The 15,906-nt window shown below is 46.8% G+C and overlaps 2 protein-coding genes across 2 annotated transcripts in view; one reads left to right on the forward strand and one right to left on the reverse strand.

Moving 5' to 3' along the window:
* The window catches only part of Hgsnat (heparan-alpha-glucosaminide N-acetyltransferase), a 28,529-nt gene extending 16,624 nt beyond the window's left edge, over nt 1-11,905 (forward strand). Inside the window, exons 10-18 of the mRNA XM_041673954.1 lie at nt 809-969; nt 2,228-2,343; nt 3,900-4,021; nt 4,992-5,118; nt 6,340-6,426; nt 7,663-7,740; nt 9,014-9,084; nt 9,184-9,296; nt 9,878-11,905. Of these exons, the coding sequence (XP_041529888.1) occupies nt 809-969; nt 2,228-2,343; nt 3,900-4,021; nt 4,992-5,118; nt 6,340-6,426; nt 7,663-7,740; nt 9,014-9,084; nt 9,184-9,296; nt 9,878-10,059 (1,057 nt within the window). The 3' untranslated portion in view covers nt 10,060-11,905. The remainder of the gene's footprint in view (nt 1-808; nt 970-2,227; nt 2,344-3,899; nt 4,022-4,991; nt 5,119-6,339; nt 6,427-7,662; nt 7,741-9,013; nt 9,085-9,183; nt 9,297-9,877) is intronic.
* Nucleotides 11,906-15,441: 3,536 nt separating this feature from the next.
* Kcnu1 (potassium calcium-activated channel subfamily U member 1) overlaps nt 15,442-15,906 on the reverse strand; it is a 60,941-nt gene continuing 60,476 nt past the window's right edge. Inside the window, 1 exon segment of the mRNA XM_041673554.1 lies at nt 15,442-15,718. Coding sequence (XP_041529488.1) covers nt 15,442-15,718 — 277 coding nt within the window.

The following is a 15,906-nucleotide window of genomic DNA, read 5'->3' on the forward strand; positions in this document are numbered from 1 at the left end:
TGCTTTTCTCCTCCATGGGACAGAATACCTCACGGGAGCAGCTTAGAGGAAGAAGTTACCTTATCTCACGGATGTGTGGCAATGGGAGCATGAGGCAGCTTGCTCACACTTGGCAGCAAAACAGGAAGCAGAGTCTGGTGGCAGAAACAGGGGCTGCTCTAGTCCTCCAGCTCCACCCTGCAGCCCTGTGCTGGCCAAGTAGGCCTGGTGTCCAGAGGTCCCGTGATCTCTAAAACACCACCAGATGGCGACCAGCTGAACACATGAGCCTGTGGACATCTCAAATTCAATGTTTTTGGTTTTTTTTTTTTAAAGGAGACTTTACGTGTGTAAAGAAAGGAACAGGAAATCTGTGTGACTCCTACCAAATGGATACAGAGAGAGAGAGAGAGAGAGAGAGAGAGAGAGAGAGAGAGAGAGAGAAGAGAGAGAGAGAGAGAGAATTCTTTCAGGAGAAGGAATGAGTCTCTAAAAGACTCGAATGTTTTGTTTCTGAAGGACTTGGACCGTGTGTTAACGCAAGCCCCTTGGGTCAGTGTTGATAGCTCTCCTCTCTAATAAATGCTTGCAGTGGAAATAGTAAGTGGAAATCCCACTTACTATTAGCCAGCTTTCCTCGTGCAGCAGGACCGGAGATGTTCTGTCAGAAGTCCCTCCAGCAGGGCTGTGCTCGCCCCTACCGTATGATGAGGCTGTTTCAGTCCCTGGCTGCTGCAGACGGTAGCATGTCACCTCTCCTATAAGAAATGAAGGATGCATGTATAAAAAGTGGAAATACCACCTACCTAAAGCCTTTTTTTCTTTGTAGGTTTGTATTTATTATGGGATCTTCAATTTTCTTGTCAATGACTTCTGTCCTACAACGAGGATGTTCCAAATTCAGACTGCTGGGGAAAATCGCATGGAGAAGCTTCCTGCTAATCTGTATAGGAATTATAGTTGTCAACCCCAACTATTGCCTTGGTCCATGTAAGTATCTCTGCCCCTTTGTTTATATAGACTCGAGTTGCACTACGGAAAAGATTTTCTCCCCCCCTCCCCCCTCTCTCTCCAGCATTTGGGATCAAACCCAGGCCCTTTGCACAATGCTAGGCAAGCTTTTTGCCTCTGAGTCCCACGTGTTGTAATCTAATGTAATCCTTCCACCCGGATCCCTCCCGAAGGACTAATTTTTAGAAGAGTGTGTACCACTTGTATATGGCTGAGCACTGTTCCACTTAGCTTGGAAATTTAGTCATGGGCAGCAGCACTGTGACTCTCCGGTTCCTGTGATATAAAGGAAAAGTCAGGCTGAGTGGGACTGAAGTGTTGTTCTGGGTCAAGTATTCAGGGACAGAGGAGCAAACGGCCAGTCACTTTGTTCCTTGAACAGGGAGAATCTGTTCTTCCCTGTGTGCCAGCTGTGCTACTGGGAAAGGGAGTCTTGTCATTGCTTCTGTGACACCAGATGGTGAAGACAGGATGTCAGCCCCTTGCTTTGTACCAGAAGCACACGGGGAAGGCAGCAGTTACTGTCCCAGGGGTTCACCTTGCCTCTGGCAAAGGGGAACAGATACTCACACATCAGCCAAATCCAGCCCCCAGGCAGTAAGGGCCTTTACTGGAAGCCTGGGAACTTAGAGCAGTGATTCTCAATCTTTCCAATGCTGCGACCTCTTAATACAGTTCCTCAGGTTGTGGGGACCCCCAGCCATAGAATTATCTCATTGCTACTTCATAACTGTCATTTTGCTGCTGTTGTGAATCATAATGTAAACATCTGTGCTTTCTGATGGTCTTAGTGACCCCTGTGAAAGGGTTGAGAACCGCTGGCTTAGAGAGAACTCATTTTGGTGGACTCCATGTGAGGGTCTTCCCAACTTCAGGGGACCCTGAGGGTTTGCTCTCGGTTCTTTCCCCGGAATGTAGCCTGTAACCTATAGGTTGTACCGGGGGAACAGTGGTTTGGGTTTGGTCTGTGTGTTTTTAGTGACATAAGTGTTATATCCATATTCCTGATGGGTAAGGGCTGGGAGCTGGATTCAGTGCCACAGGGAGTCCCTGCTTTATCCCCCTACTGAGTGAAGATGGCTGGCTGTTTGTTTACAGAGGGCACCGTGTCCTCAGTCCATGTGTATTTCCGAGCTATGATAATTCACTTACAAGTAATAGAGATATGTCTTCCCTGCTATCTTGGGGTAAGACGTGTTGGGCTAGCTTAGCCTTCGGTGGCTTGTGTCTTTGGCAGTGTCTTGGGATATGGTGCGGATCCCCGGTGTCCTGCAGCGGTTGGGAGTGACGTACTTTGTGGTCGCTGTGTTGGAGATCATCTTCTCGAAGCCTGTCCCTGACAGTTGTACCTTGGTGAGAACCTTGTATGTGTGTGTCGGGGGGAGCCTTGGGGATTATTTATCAGGTGCTGTTCACCTTTTTTGAGTCAGGGTCTCTTATTGGCCTGGAACTCCCTGGGTAGGCTTGGCTTCTTGGCCAGTGAGCCCTAGGCATCCCTCCTTTAAATGGGTTCCTGGGTTAGAACCACGGTCCCCTACTGACTTACCCGCCTTCTCACCCACCAAAATCATTCTTTACACAAAGGGAGAATTCATGGAATGGTTTCCTGGATTTTCTTTTTTTTTTTTTTTATTCTTTTCTGTATCTTTTTAAAATTGATTCTTTGGAAATTACATATCATGTACCCCAATCCCGCTCATTTGGTTTTTCTGGATTTTTATAGTACATATAGTGTACCATTGTACTTTTGCTAATGAAATGCTTTTTTTCTGTTTCCATTAATTGTTTCTTTTTGTTTTTGTTTGTTTGTTTTGAGGCAATGAGACAGGATCTCACTACTATGTAGACCAGGTTGGTTTAGAACTCACAGAGACCCACTGGCCTCTGCCTCCTGAGTGCCGGGATTGAAGATGTGTGCCACTGCTCCGTACACTCTGTTTTTTCTTATTTTCCTGCTGTAGTGCTAGGGATTCAACCTGGGGTCTCACGTGTGCTGGACAAGTGTTCCACCTGAGCTAACCCTCCAGCCCACGGATGTCTAACGTCTTACTGCGATGCTTCAGAGTGCTAGAGCATCTGGCATCATCCAACACAGTAGATAATTTTGGGTTTGGTTTGGTTTTAGATAGGGCCTCATGTAGCCTAGACTGGCCTCAGACTTGCTGTGCTGCTGAAGATAGACTTCATCTCCAGATCTGTCTGCCTCCGCCTCAGGAGCCGCTGTACCCTACGTTACTAGATCAGTTTGTGTGTGCACGCATTCATACGTGTGCTTGTGTGTGCAGACCAGAGAACAACCCTGGGTGCTCGCATGTTCTCTTTTTGACATTGGGACTCTCGCTGGCCTGGGCCTAACCCAGTAGGCGAGGCTTGCTAAACCAGTGAGCTCAGGGCTCTGCGTTAGGATTGCAGGGCCACGCCACACACCAGCCCTTGCTGGACCAGTGAGCTCAGGGCTCTGCGTTAGGATTACAGGACCACGCCACACACCAGCCCTTGCTGGACCAGTGAGCTCAGGGCTCTGCGTTAGGATTACAGGACCACGCCACACACCAGCCCTTGCTGGACCAGTGAGCTCAGGGCTCTGCGTTAGGATTGCAGGACCACGCCACACACCAGCCCTTGCTGGACCAGTGAGCTCAGGGCTCTGCGTTAGGATTACAGGACCACGCCACACACCAGCCCTTGCTGGACCAGTGAGCTCAGGGCTCTGCGTTAGGATTGCAGGGCCATGCCACACACCTTCCCTTTTGCATTTCTTCTGGGCTTGGATTGAGGTCCTCACACTCCAGCTCAACCATCTCCTCAGTCAGATCAGTTTTTAAATTCTACTATAAAGGTCGAAACCCAGTCACTAGCATTTCCCAGGTTCACTCTGGCCTCACGTGGGCTGTTCTTGCCTCACTCAGGAGAGAAGCTGCCTTTCTCTTCAGGACATCACTTCCAGCTGGCCCCAGTGGCTCGTCATTCTGATACTTGAAAGCATTTGGCTGGCTTTGACGTTCTTTTTACCTGTCCCTGGGTGCCCTACGTAAGTGACCCCTTGCCAGGTAATCCCTTTGTGTCTGTGTTCTTGTTTGTGTGTGTACGTGTGTGTGCATGCACATCTGAAGGTTGGAGAACAGGTGTTATTCCACAGTCATCGATCCCCCCCCTTTCTTTTTGAGACATAAAGTTTGCCAAGCAGACTGGCCGATGATCCCCAAGGATCCACCTGTCTCCGCCTCTCCCCGGCTGGTATTACAAGTGTGTGCCATCATGCATGGCTTTCTTTTTTAATAAATTATTTTATGTGTATGAGTGTGTTGCCTGCATGTGTCTCTGCATGTCATGTGTGCACAGTGCCTGAGGAGGCCAGAAGGAAGCATTAGATCCCTGGAATTAGAACCTCCATGTGGATTCTGGGCATCGAACCTGCGTCCTCTGGAAGAGCAACTTGTGCTCTTAACCACTGAGCCATCTCTCCAGCTCCAATGCATGGCTTGGCTGGCTGGCAAGCTTATGTTCTCTCTTCTTTTCTTTTCTTTTCCTTTCCTTTTCTTTCCTCTCCCTTCCTCTCCTCTCCTCTCCTCCCCTCCTCTCCCCTCCACTTCCTTTCCCTCCCCTCCCCATTTGCTTTTTTCTTTTTTTTCTTTCCATGGGTTCTGGGAATCAAACTCAGGCCCTCATGCTTGCAAGGCAAGCACTTTACTGACTGAGCCATGGTAGTTCCTTTCTGTTGAATCAGAGGTAAGGCTCTATAGCATTAAAATTTCTCTGGTCAGAGAAATTCTCTCTCATACTTTCTCCTCTTTCTTTCCATGGAGAGGAGGGTTGAGTTGTCTCAACATCGCCCTGAGTAGAAAGTGCCTTCCAATGATAGGAACCCCTGCTGTCTGTTCACAGGGGTTCAGGGTCAGGGCTGTTGTGGGCCTGTTTGAGCCTGTCCTGCATGGCTAGCTACTGCTCAGTACTATCTCTTCTGTGCTCCTGTCAACTAAGTGTGCTTTTCACTTCCTTAGTGGCTACCTTGGCCCTGGCGGTATTGGGGACTTGGGGAAGTACCCTCGCTGTACTGGAGGAGCAGCTGGCTACATTGACCGCCTACTTCTGGGAGACAATCATCTGTACCAGCACCCCTCCTCCACTGTGCGTGAGCCTTTCCTTTCCTTGGAACCAGAAATTAGGGAAGTAGGAAGAGCGAGCCAGTTGGACACAGACCATCTAAGGACAATGTGGTTATTGTTATTTGGAAAACTGGCTGGCTTCCTGTGGCAGATGTTCTCTGTCTGTTGGTAGGGAAAGGCACTTTGATTGTGGAGAGAGAAGGGGCCACATGAAACAAGTGACATTTTATTCAGCTCTCTAGGTTTCCAGCCCCGGACTCCGAAGGCAGGGACAGGATGTGCGTGGGGCGTGCCCCCTGCTTAGTCCCTGCAAGGAATGCAGCTGAGGGAGCTGCACTGCACTGGGTCTCCTCAGGGTCTGGTTAATCTTCGTGCGGGCACTGAAGTGACAATTGAGAGCTCTTCTGCGCGGGTGAGGGGTGGGCCCCCCATGTTCCTGGTTGGATGTGGATGTGGACCGTCCCCAGCAAAGGAGCGGTTTGGAAAAGCAGACAAGTTCCCACGCTTTCTCTTCTCTTGTTTAACGTTGCTGGAATCAAGCTCAGGACCCAGTACCTTCACCCTGAGGCTCTGATTAGTCAAGGACGAGGTTCTTTACTGAGACCTTTTGGCAATTACTATTTCTAGTAGCTGGGAATGAATCCTCCAGGTCTTACGGTGGTGGAGGATACACTGTACAATTCCAAATTCTAGAATCTCATTTTATATTAAAAATACTAATGTTTTGTTTTAATGGACTTTAATTTTTTTGGAGTGCTAGACATTAAAACACGGGCCTTCTAAATGTTAAGAATACACTCACCCTGGTCCACTCCCCCTTTCCAAATGTGTTATTAAATGTTATTTGCCTGCAAAGAAGGTTGGGAGCTGTTGAAGCGACAGTGGGGTTGGCTGAGACAGAATGAGCATGTGATTCCTGTCCTGTTAGGCATTTGCATTTCGTTAAATGTGGTCCAGCATTCTGCCAGGCTTGCTAATGTGGCCGAGCAGGATTATGGCTTACTTTGCCTATACCTATAAATTGCCCATGAATTTCTGCTGTTAAAGCAAAAAGCAGAGCAACAAGGAAGGAAGGGCTGAAGGGAGGGAGGGAGGAAGGGAGGGAGGGAGGGAGGGAGAGAGGGAGGGAGGGAGCTCAAAGCTTCGGCGACTGAGATGTATTCAGGTTTGTGTTCTGTCTGAGAGTTCTGTTCATTGTTGTGTTCAGAGAGTAACTGCCACCCTCTTGATCTGTTTTGTTAAGGTCCTTTATCACACTGAGGTGGCCTATGACCCGGAAGGAATCTTAGGGACTATCAACTCCATTGTGATGGCATTTTTAGGAGTTCAGGTATTGTTTCTCTCCTCGGGCTTCCCTTTGCTGACTGTGAGGACTGCTGGCAGCGTGACCAGAACCACTTCACTCTAGTGAGGCAGTGGAAGGAGGTCCCCTGCTGCCCTGGTAAATTCTGTTTAGGATCAAGACTGTGTAAACTAGGGTGGGGTAACAGCAATTCAGACAGCTGGCTGAATCCTTACGTTCTGGGAACTAAATTCTTACTGGTTGTGGTTTTATTTTAGCCCAGGAGTTTGTGGATAATGAGTTCCATTGACGGCCACATTCATTCATTCATTCAGTCATTCGTTCGTTCGTTTGTTTGGTTTCTCTGTGTAGCCCCGGCTGCCCTGGCAAGCCTCTAACCTAACTCCTCAGGGATTAGTCTCCCAAGTGCTGGGATTAAAATTGTGTGCCACCAATGCCCAACGATGGCCACATTTCTAATCCCTGCCCTTGGAAGGCTGAGGCAGGAGGACTCAAGTTTGAGAACAGACTGGGTTACCTAGTAAGACCCTGTCACAGATGAAAGCAGACACGTGAATGATTTCCTCCTGGAGTTCTGAGTGTTATGTATGGTCACGTGGGGAGGTCTCCGTGTCACTTGTCCCGTTTGTCCTCACGTGTTTATGTTGTTGTAGCAAAACGCCCGAGGCTGCTAACTCACAGACAGCAGACATTCGTTTCTCAGGCCCAGGTTCAGAGGGCTCACAGGTTTCCTCCTTTCCCGACAATGGCCTGTCTCTCCCAGAGTGCATCCTCTGGAGGGGATGGGCACAGTGTCCACACGTGGTACGCAGAAGGGTGCAGATGCTGGACTTGCCGTCTCAAGCCCTCTGTAATATCCTAACATACATTCCCAAGTGTAGAGCTCCATACTGGTCCAGAGGGACCACCTGCTGGTCCCTTCACCTGGGGATGAGAAGTCCTGTATTCACATTGGAAAGACACGGGCTTCCATCCACAGCCAGCTGTGTGAGAGGCTTCAGAGCATGTGTGTCTGTGCCCAAGTCAAATCTAGTTCCTCTTGGCTTATCTCCTGTGCACCTCTGTGATCATTCAGAGCAGTCTAGTGTCTCTACCCGAAGTTCTTTCTCCCGGCATTGGAGCCTTCTCTGAGGGGAGCAGCCTGGAGGGTGGAAAGGCTGGTGCAGGAGGCCCAGGAGAATGCCGAGTGACGGTAGCTCCAGGTGCCGCACAGCAGAGCTGATGGGTGAGAAAGAAACATGGCCGTACTGTTTTCTCCTCCAGGCAGGAAAAATACTCCTGTATTACAAGGACCAGACGAAAGCCATCCTGATGAGATTTGCTGCCTGGTGCTGCGTCCTTGTAAGTAACCAGCCCTCCTCACCCGGTTGTGTTCTTAAGACTGACATTTATGAAGAGGAAATAAAATGTCGGGCAGCTGCTGGCTCAGCGTGATGGAGAGCATTTCACTTGAAGGGCAGGATTCACAGAATAACATCTTTAAAAAAAAATCAATCTAATTTTCTCCCTGAGTGTGGAACCCAGGGCCTGGTACATGGTCTACCACTAAGGTAAATAAATAAGAGCATTTGCTGTCACTCAAGTGAAGACTGCTGGAGGAAGCATGTAAGGGATGCTCTCCGTGTAGGGATGCTCTACATGGGAAACCTTGCCAGAAAGAAGACTAGGCACAGGGTGAGTTGTAGCTCAGTAGAAGGTAGCATGCATGATGCCCCGAGTCCCATCCTCTATACCCCCTTAGACTGGGTGTGGTGGCATGTGTCTGTAATCCATCATGAGGAGGGAGAGGCTCCAAGACCACCTTGGCTACATAGTGAGTTTGAGGCCAGTCTGGGATGTGTGAGACCCTGTCTCAGAAACAAAAGAGAAAATTTAAAAAGGGACTGGAGAGATGTCTCAGTGGTTAAGAATATTGGCTGCTTTTACAGAGGATGTAGGTTCCATTCCTGGCACCCACATGGCAGCTCATTACTGTCTATAATTCCAGTTCTAGAGGGTCCAACCCCTTACACAGACATATATGCAGGCAAAACACCAATGCACATAGAATGAAAAAAGAAAGAAATGGATATTTAGCTGGGCGGCAGAGGTGCACACCTCTAATCCGAGCACTTGGAAGGCAGAGACAGGAGGATATCTAAGTTTGAAGCCAGTCTGGTCTACAGAACAAGTTCCAGGACAACCAGGACTGCACAGAGAAACCTTCTCTCAGAAAATTAAGAGAGAGAGAAAAAGAGAAAGAGAATAAAAGTGGAAACACCAGGCAAGCGATCGTTTTAAACACAGGAGCCTCCAGTTAAGACCATGATAAGCACCCGGCTGGACATTCTCGCCCTGCTGCCTGTGGAGTCACATTGTCTTAGGAGTCGCTGTGGTTCCTCACTTACTTTCTCAGACTCTGAGAACACTGGAAGGTGGGTTTTGGATAATGTGTTAGTCATTTGGATAATGTGTCAGATGTTCCTTACACATCTTACAGTAGGTTTCCAGTTCAAAGGGCAGAGTAAAAGCTGTGACACCTAGGTCCTTACTGGCGGTTAAGTAGCTAGTGTTTGTCTCCAGTGCACTGTGACTTGAGACTGTAGTACAGATCTCTGACATCTTCTCTTCACAGGGGCTTATTTCTATTGCTTTGACAAAATTGTCTGCAAACGAAGGCTTTATTCCGATAAACAAAAACCTCTGGTAAGCACGGTGGAGGGTGTCTCATTACTGTAAGTCCTCATGTTGACACCGGTGTTCCGGGGTGCGGGCGGCAGCCTTCCTTCACTCATCTCCCTGTAGGTCCATTTCGTACGTCACCACCCTGAGCTGCTTTGCCTTCTTCATCCTGCTCGTCCTGTACCCCGTCGTGGATGTGAAGAGGCTGTGGACAGGAGCCCCGTTCTTTTATCCAGGTGAGTCAGCTGTCTTCCCTCAGCAGACTGGCTCACAGGGGCACTGGGCTTGCTCAGAGCTGAAGCCTTTGTCCTGGGGACACATTTCCAGGAAGCAGGCTGTGCTGCCTCAGCTCACAGGAGACCACTGGTGTGTTCTAGAGCTCCCCGCCTTGTTTTTACATGCATGGGTTTCGAGAGTCAGTGCATAAACTTTGGTTGTTTTCAGGCAGTATGAAATGGTGCAGCACTGGATATGACCCAAGACTTACTGTTTTTAGTAGGAAATAGGATTGTACTTCAAGCACGGGCGCGGGTGCACAGGTGCCAGGTACAACTTGCAGGAGTTAGTCCTTCCCACCATGAGGTTCCTAGGATAGAACTAAGGTCAATCAGGCTTGGTGGCAGATGCCACCTGCTGAGCCAGCTCGATGCTCCTAATTCCTGAGAGTTTAGAAATACCCTTACTTCCCACTTCAGTATCTAAGCTATGCATCGCTTATCCGGGCTAGGGTGATAATGTGAGTCTGTGCTTTATGTTTTCTATTGAATTCATTTCAAGAATTCTATGACTAATCTGGACATGTTCTGATCTCTCTAAGGGATGAATTCTATTCTGGTGTATGTTGGTCACGAGGTGTTTGAGAACTACTTTCCCTTCCGGTGGAAGCTGGAGGATGACCAGTCACACAAAGAGCATCTAATTCAGAACATGGCTGCCACCGCTGTCTGGGTGCTCATTGCCTACGTTCTCTATAAAAAGAAGATCTTCTGGAAAATCTGACAGCACTCCCTGATAGGCTTTGCTGGAGGAGCCCAGAGGCCCTGGGAGAAGGATGGAACTGTCTTTATTAAAGGACTCCTCCCCACAAAAGGGACATACTTACGGAAGCTGTGTCCTGTGTCGAGCTGACTTGCTTAGCCATCAGAAAGCTGCCTGTATGTTTTTACTTATATATTTACATATTTAAAATGTTATGTTCGCCCTTTCCTTCATTTTCTATGAAATTGATATTTTTGGAACGTGCGTGGAGGGGTTTACAATGGACATTTTGCTTCTGTAATGTGCTGGGTTTGACTCAGAGGTAGAATGTTTTCCTAACTTGGACAGTTTGATCTCTGCACCACAGACAAGCAAACCACAACAAGAACACAAGAAAACCCAAAGGACCACTTCTTATTTCCTGAAAACTGCCTTCCCCTGTGTATATGCATGCCAACAAAAATACCACGGTTTCTGTTGTGAGACTTATATAAAGCTTTTTGAATGGACTGTCTCATAATTTTGTCTAATTTTTTTTATAGCATGCACTTTAATGTTTCTAGGAAGCCAAAGTAATTTTCAAGGCTTTGATGAGCCAACAAAATGCATTATCCAAAGTGACCGGCTTCTCCCCCCTCCCCTGCCCGGAAAACACTGAAGCATAGGTAGGTTTATTATTGTTGGTTACTCTTGTTGCACTGTGCCCATCCATCCAGCCTACTATTTACTGCTGTCTATCTGTCTGCCTGTCTGCACTGGCATGTCTCTGGATGGTACTAGGCGTCTCTAGGCGCCAGAGATGTATCCGATGAAGGAAGAGCATCTGCTCTCGCTGTGATCCTCTGAGCTGCCCCTGTGTAAGGTGCAGGGCAGCCGTCTGGCCTGTCAGAGCTTTGGTTCCTCATTCATGGAAGGAAAGGGATGGGCATGCTCCATCAGGTCTCCCCAGTGTTTAGATGTGATAAGCTGGGGTCTCTTGGCAGCTTCTCTGAAATCCTCACTGTAATCTTATAGGAAACCCTGGAAAAGGAATAATAGGGAAACCTATAACTCCATCGGAGTGAATGTTATCAAATGTCCATCCACAGTTTCCGGAGCAGAGGTGATATATGTGGAAGGACAGCCCTTGTGTGCTGTGCATGTCATTCCCTCGTGGGGATTTTTCATGGGTATTGTATAGTAAAGGAGAATCGTGACGGGGTTGTACTTCAGGTCACTCTTCCGTGGTGGCCTGGGGACACGTTTGTGTGGCTTTTAAGTCCCCCCCCCCATTTACTTATGTTCCCAATTAAGAAATACACATTAATCATTGCTAAGTCTCAGTTCTTTCTCAATCTTCCACGTCTGCCTGCTTCATTCTCCCTGTTGCGGCTGCTGTTCGAGTCTAGACGCTTGCCTCCTTATGGGACTCCTTATCCACTGCCATCAGATTCAACTTGAGAACGAAGGAGTTGGATCAGACCACCATCTTGTCCAATCAGTGGGGCCGGAGGCATCATCTCTGGCAGGTACAGTGGTCTTCATTTGATCCCACTCCTCCCATGTCTCCCCACCTCCTTCTCAGCCTTACTTGGCCCTCCCTCCCTCCTGACTGCCATCTTCGGTTCTCCCCACCTGGATTTGATCTGTCATTTCAAATGCCCCATTGTGGAAGCACCACCTCTCACCTCGTTCCCATCCAGAGCTGACACCTTTGGGGTTCTCAAATATTGACATTCATCTCGTGGCATTAGTAGCTTCTGCCTCATGTGATGGTTACTTTCTGGTTACTGTGATATCAGTGGCAAGAATTACATATTCTTCTACATCTGTGTGGTGCCGGATGTACTGCCTTGTGCTTAGCAAGTGCTGAATAAACAGTTATTAATGCTAAACAATGTGATTTGGGTGTTTTTAAAGACTTTACTTTTTAATTGTATGTGTATGGGGTTGCGCACATGAGTGCTGTGCACAGGTGCTGTCTCTGCAGAGGCTACAAGAGGGTATGTGGTACCTATCCAGAAAATTGTCCATTCCTTTTAGATTTTCCAATTTTTTGAGTACAGGTTTTTGAAGTATGAACTAATGATTCTTTAGATTTCCTCAGTGTTTGTGATGTCCCCCTTTTCTTTTCAGACTTTGTTCATTCAGATGTTCTCTCTCTGCTTTTTGATTAGTTTAGATAAGGGTTTGTCTATCTTGTTGATTTCTCAAAGAACCAGCTCTTGGTTTCATTGATTCTTTGTATTGTTTTCTTTGTTTCTATTTTATTGATTTCTGCCTTCAATTTGATTATTTCCTATCATCTACTCCTCCTGGGTGAATCTACTTTAAGGTGTGCTGCTAAGTTGCGAGTGTAAACTTTCTCCACTTTCTTTATGTAGGCCCTTAGTGTTATGAATGTTCCTCTTAGCACTGTTTCATAGTATCCCATAGATTTGGGTACGTTATGGATTCATTTTCATTGAATTCTAGGAAGTCTTTAATTTCTTTATTTCTTCCTTGACCCAGGGGTTATTCAAATGAGCATTGTTCAATTTCCAAGTTTGTAGTCTTCCTGCAATTAGTGTTGTTGTTGAATTCTAACTTTAAGATCCAACAGGATACATTGGGTTATTCCAATTTTTTTTGTAGGTGTTGAGGTTTGCTTTGTTACTGAGTATGTGATCAATTTTAGAAAAGGTTCCATTAGGTGCCGAGAAAAAGGTATATTCTTTTGTCTGGGTGAAATGTTCTGTAGGTATCTGTTAAGTGCCTTTGAGTCATGACATCTGTTAGTTCTCTTATTTCTCTGTCCATTTTTTGTCTGACTGATCTCCCACTATTAGTGTGTGAGGTTTGATGTACGATTTAAGCTTCAGTAATGTTTCTTTTACATATGTGGGTGCTCTTGTATTTGGGGCATGGATGTTCAGGATTAAGACTTCATCTTGAAAGATTTTTTTCTGTGATGAGTATAAAGTGTTCTTCTCCATCTCTTTTGATTGACTTTACTCTGAAGTCTATTTTATTAGATATTAGGATAGCTACACCTGCTTGTTTCTTAGGAACCTTTTCCCAACCCTATACTCTGAGGTAATGTTTGTCTTTTTTGAGGTTGAGGTGTGTTTGTTGTAGGCAGAAGAAGGATCGATCCTGTTTTCATGTCCATTTTCTTAATTTGTGTCTTTTCTATAGGTTAATTGAGTCCACTAAGAGATATTAGTTGCCACTGATTGTTAATTCCTGTTATTTTTCAGTGGTAGTGTTTGTGTTTCCCTTCTTTGGTGTTTGCTGATACGAGATTATCTGTTGTCTGTGTTTTTGTGGGTACAGCTAACTTCCTTGAATTGGGGTTTTCCTTCTAGTGCTTTCTATAAGGCTAGGTTTGTGGATAGGTATTGTTTAAATCTGGTTTTGTCAGGCCATAGTATCTCTTGACAGCAATAGAAACCCTGATTAAGGTGCTGGAGAGATGGCTCAGTGACTTTAAGTACTGCCTGCTCTTCCAGAGGACCTGAATTCAATTCCCAGCACCCACATGGCAGCTCACAACTGTCTGTAACTCTAGCTCCAGAGGATCTGGCATCCTCACACAGACTTATATGCAGGCAAAACACCAAAGCCATAATTTTTTTAAAAAAAAAAAAAGAAATGCTAATTAAAACACCTACCCTAGAGCTCCCCTAAAGGGAAGGCAGGGAAGGCCAGACCAGGTTGAAGAGCTAGCTGTGGGACTCGGCTGAATCTGGTAGATTTTAGAAGATAGTTGGATGAAGAAATCAGGGGTGCTCCAGTGCTAACCCCAGGAGGAGGATGTAGGATTTCTAGTGGGTATGGGCTGGGGTGGGGATGACACAAAGAGTCCTGTGGGTGGATGCAGGTTTATCCTGGTGGAAGCCTAGATGTTGGGTACCTTGCAAGTGGAGGTGATGGAGCTAGGCTGGAGGACCAGATGTGGGACTCTGTGGAAGGCTAGAGGTCCCCTGATAGAAAGTGCTGGTGACCAGACTGTGCCAGGGCCCTGTCTGTGGGACCTGGGTTAGATCCTGCAGGCTGTAGAGAAACAAATGTTGGGGGTGGCGGTAGTCACTAGGCTAGACCTTAGACAAGGATATGGAAAGTCTGGGCATAGAGTGGGGTGGCAGCGATGGAATGAAGGGTCCTGTAAGTCGGGGAACTTAAAGCTGTGTGATCTTGATCTGATTTAGGGGTTGAAACATTGCCTACTTGAAGCTACTGAGCTTCACCCAGGAACATCGTGTCCTAGTTAGTGGTTGTGTTTTGTCAGTTTGATAAGAGCTAGAATGATCCGGAAGATCATTCTCAATTGAGAATATGCTTCCATTATACTGGCCTGCAGGTAAGTCTATGAGGCATTTTCTTGACCAATTATTGGTGTGAGAAGGCAGAACTTAGAGGCACCAGTCACAGAGAGGAAAAAAGCACAAAAGCTATGTCATTAGAACAGGAAAACAGCTTCCATCAAGGGGGCTGGAGGGCTGGAGGTGAGAGTACACCTGGGCTCTGGAGAGGACTTTATTATTTAATTTTTTCATACAATATATTTTGATCATCAACTCCTCCTAGGTACTTCCTACCTCCTTACCCACCCATATTTATTTTCTTTATTTCTCTCTTTCAATAAAACGAAACACAAAAATGAAAATGAAAACAACCAACCCCTCCCCCCCCAAAAAATCCAGTAAGTCAGAAAATGCCAAAACAAAACGAGTGTCTTCCGGACACAACAGGACTGCTTGTCATGGGCTCACAGAGACTGTGGCAGCGCATAGAAGGCCTGCACAGATTTATGTTAGATGGGGTCCCAGGGCTAAGAGAGGGACATGGACATGGGCTCCCAACCCTAACAAAGAAGCTATCTGTAACTGATACCCACTGGCCAAGGGAAAAATCAATGAGACCCCAGTGGAGTCTCACTGGGTATAAGCACACTTCAGGGCAGGCCATACGCCCAGGAGTAGGTGGCCATCACGAAATGGACGGGACTTTGTATAGTCTCCCAGTTTGAAAAGGTTACAATGTCCAGGAACCAGGAGTAGTCTTTCTGAAAGTAACCCATCCCTTCTACCCAGATCAACACAAATTCTGCTGATTCTCTGCTTCAGCGTGATCCCAAAATATTCATAATACTCATTTTAATGAACATCTGCCTTGTCCCAGATCTTATTCATAGGCAAATTGGTTCCGGTTCCTATCAGCATCTATCCATGTGGAGGACTTCTTAATTCAGCTCCAGTGAACCCGTTTATTGCTGGAGGGAAGGAGCGCAATGGACTTTGCTTTGATACCGTTTACCACGTGCATCTTTATTTATCTACCGTCTTATCCGGTGGGATAAGAGGGTCTGTTCCACAGCGGCGTGAGCTTGCTGACTTGGGAACTACTAACAATGGGAACAAAAATAGCACACATCTGTTCTTTTCATTGATCCAAAAAACTGGAAGTGAATAGGTCCAAAGGATAGACTTTGGTGTAGGAATGCTGAGATGATTTCTCTGCCTCTGGGCCGACTTTGGAAACATGCTGTATGCCCAGATGCTTTTCTGGGACCAGTGACATTACGTTTGTAATGTTCTCAAGAATCTGATTTGAAGAAACATTTTTTGTTTTGTAACAGGCAGTGCTAAACGGGATGGCACAAAACACGAGATCTGAGGGCAGCAGGCCGCAGTCATTAGCTGGCCTGGTAATTACAAACCTGTAAGGAGAGCCAAAGACAAATTCTGAGATCGCCATTTGAACAGTGATGCTACAAGCAATGCCCCAAGCAAAGGTGACAGTTCCCCCCCTTTCGTCCTTGGCAGGCAGTAGCAGGAGGGTTCCTAGAGGTCTGTGTCCATCTCTCTACAACTCTCTGGGAACAGCTGCGCTCGTCATTTTAATGAG

The sequence above is a fragment of the Microtus oregoni genome, unplaced genomic scaffold (genome assembly GCF_018167655.1).
Source record: "Microtus oregoni isolate MIOR12 unplaced genomic scaffold, Mior012 000024F_ref0000369, whole genome shotgun sequence".
NCBI lineage: Eukaryota > Metazoa > Chordata > Mammalia > Rodentia > Cricetidae > Microtus > Microtus oregoni.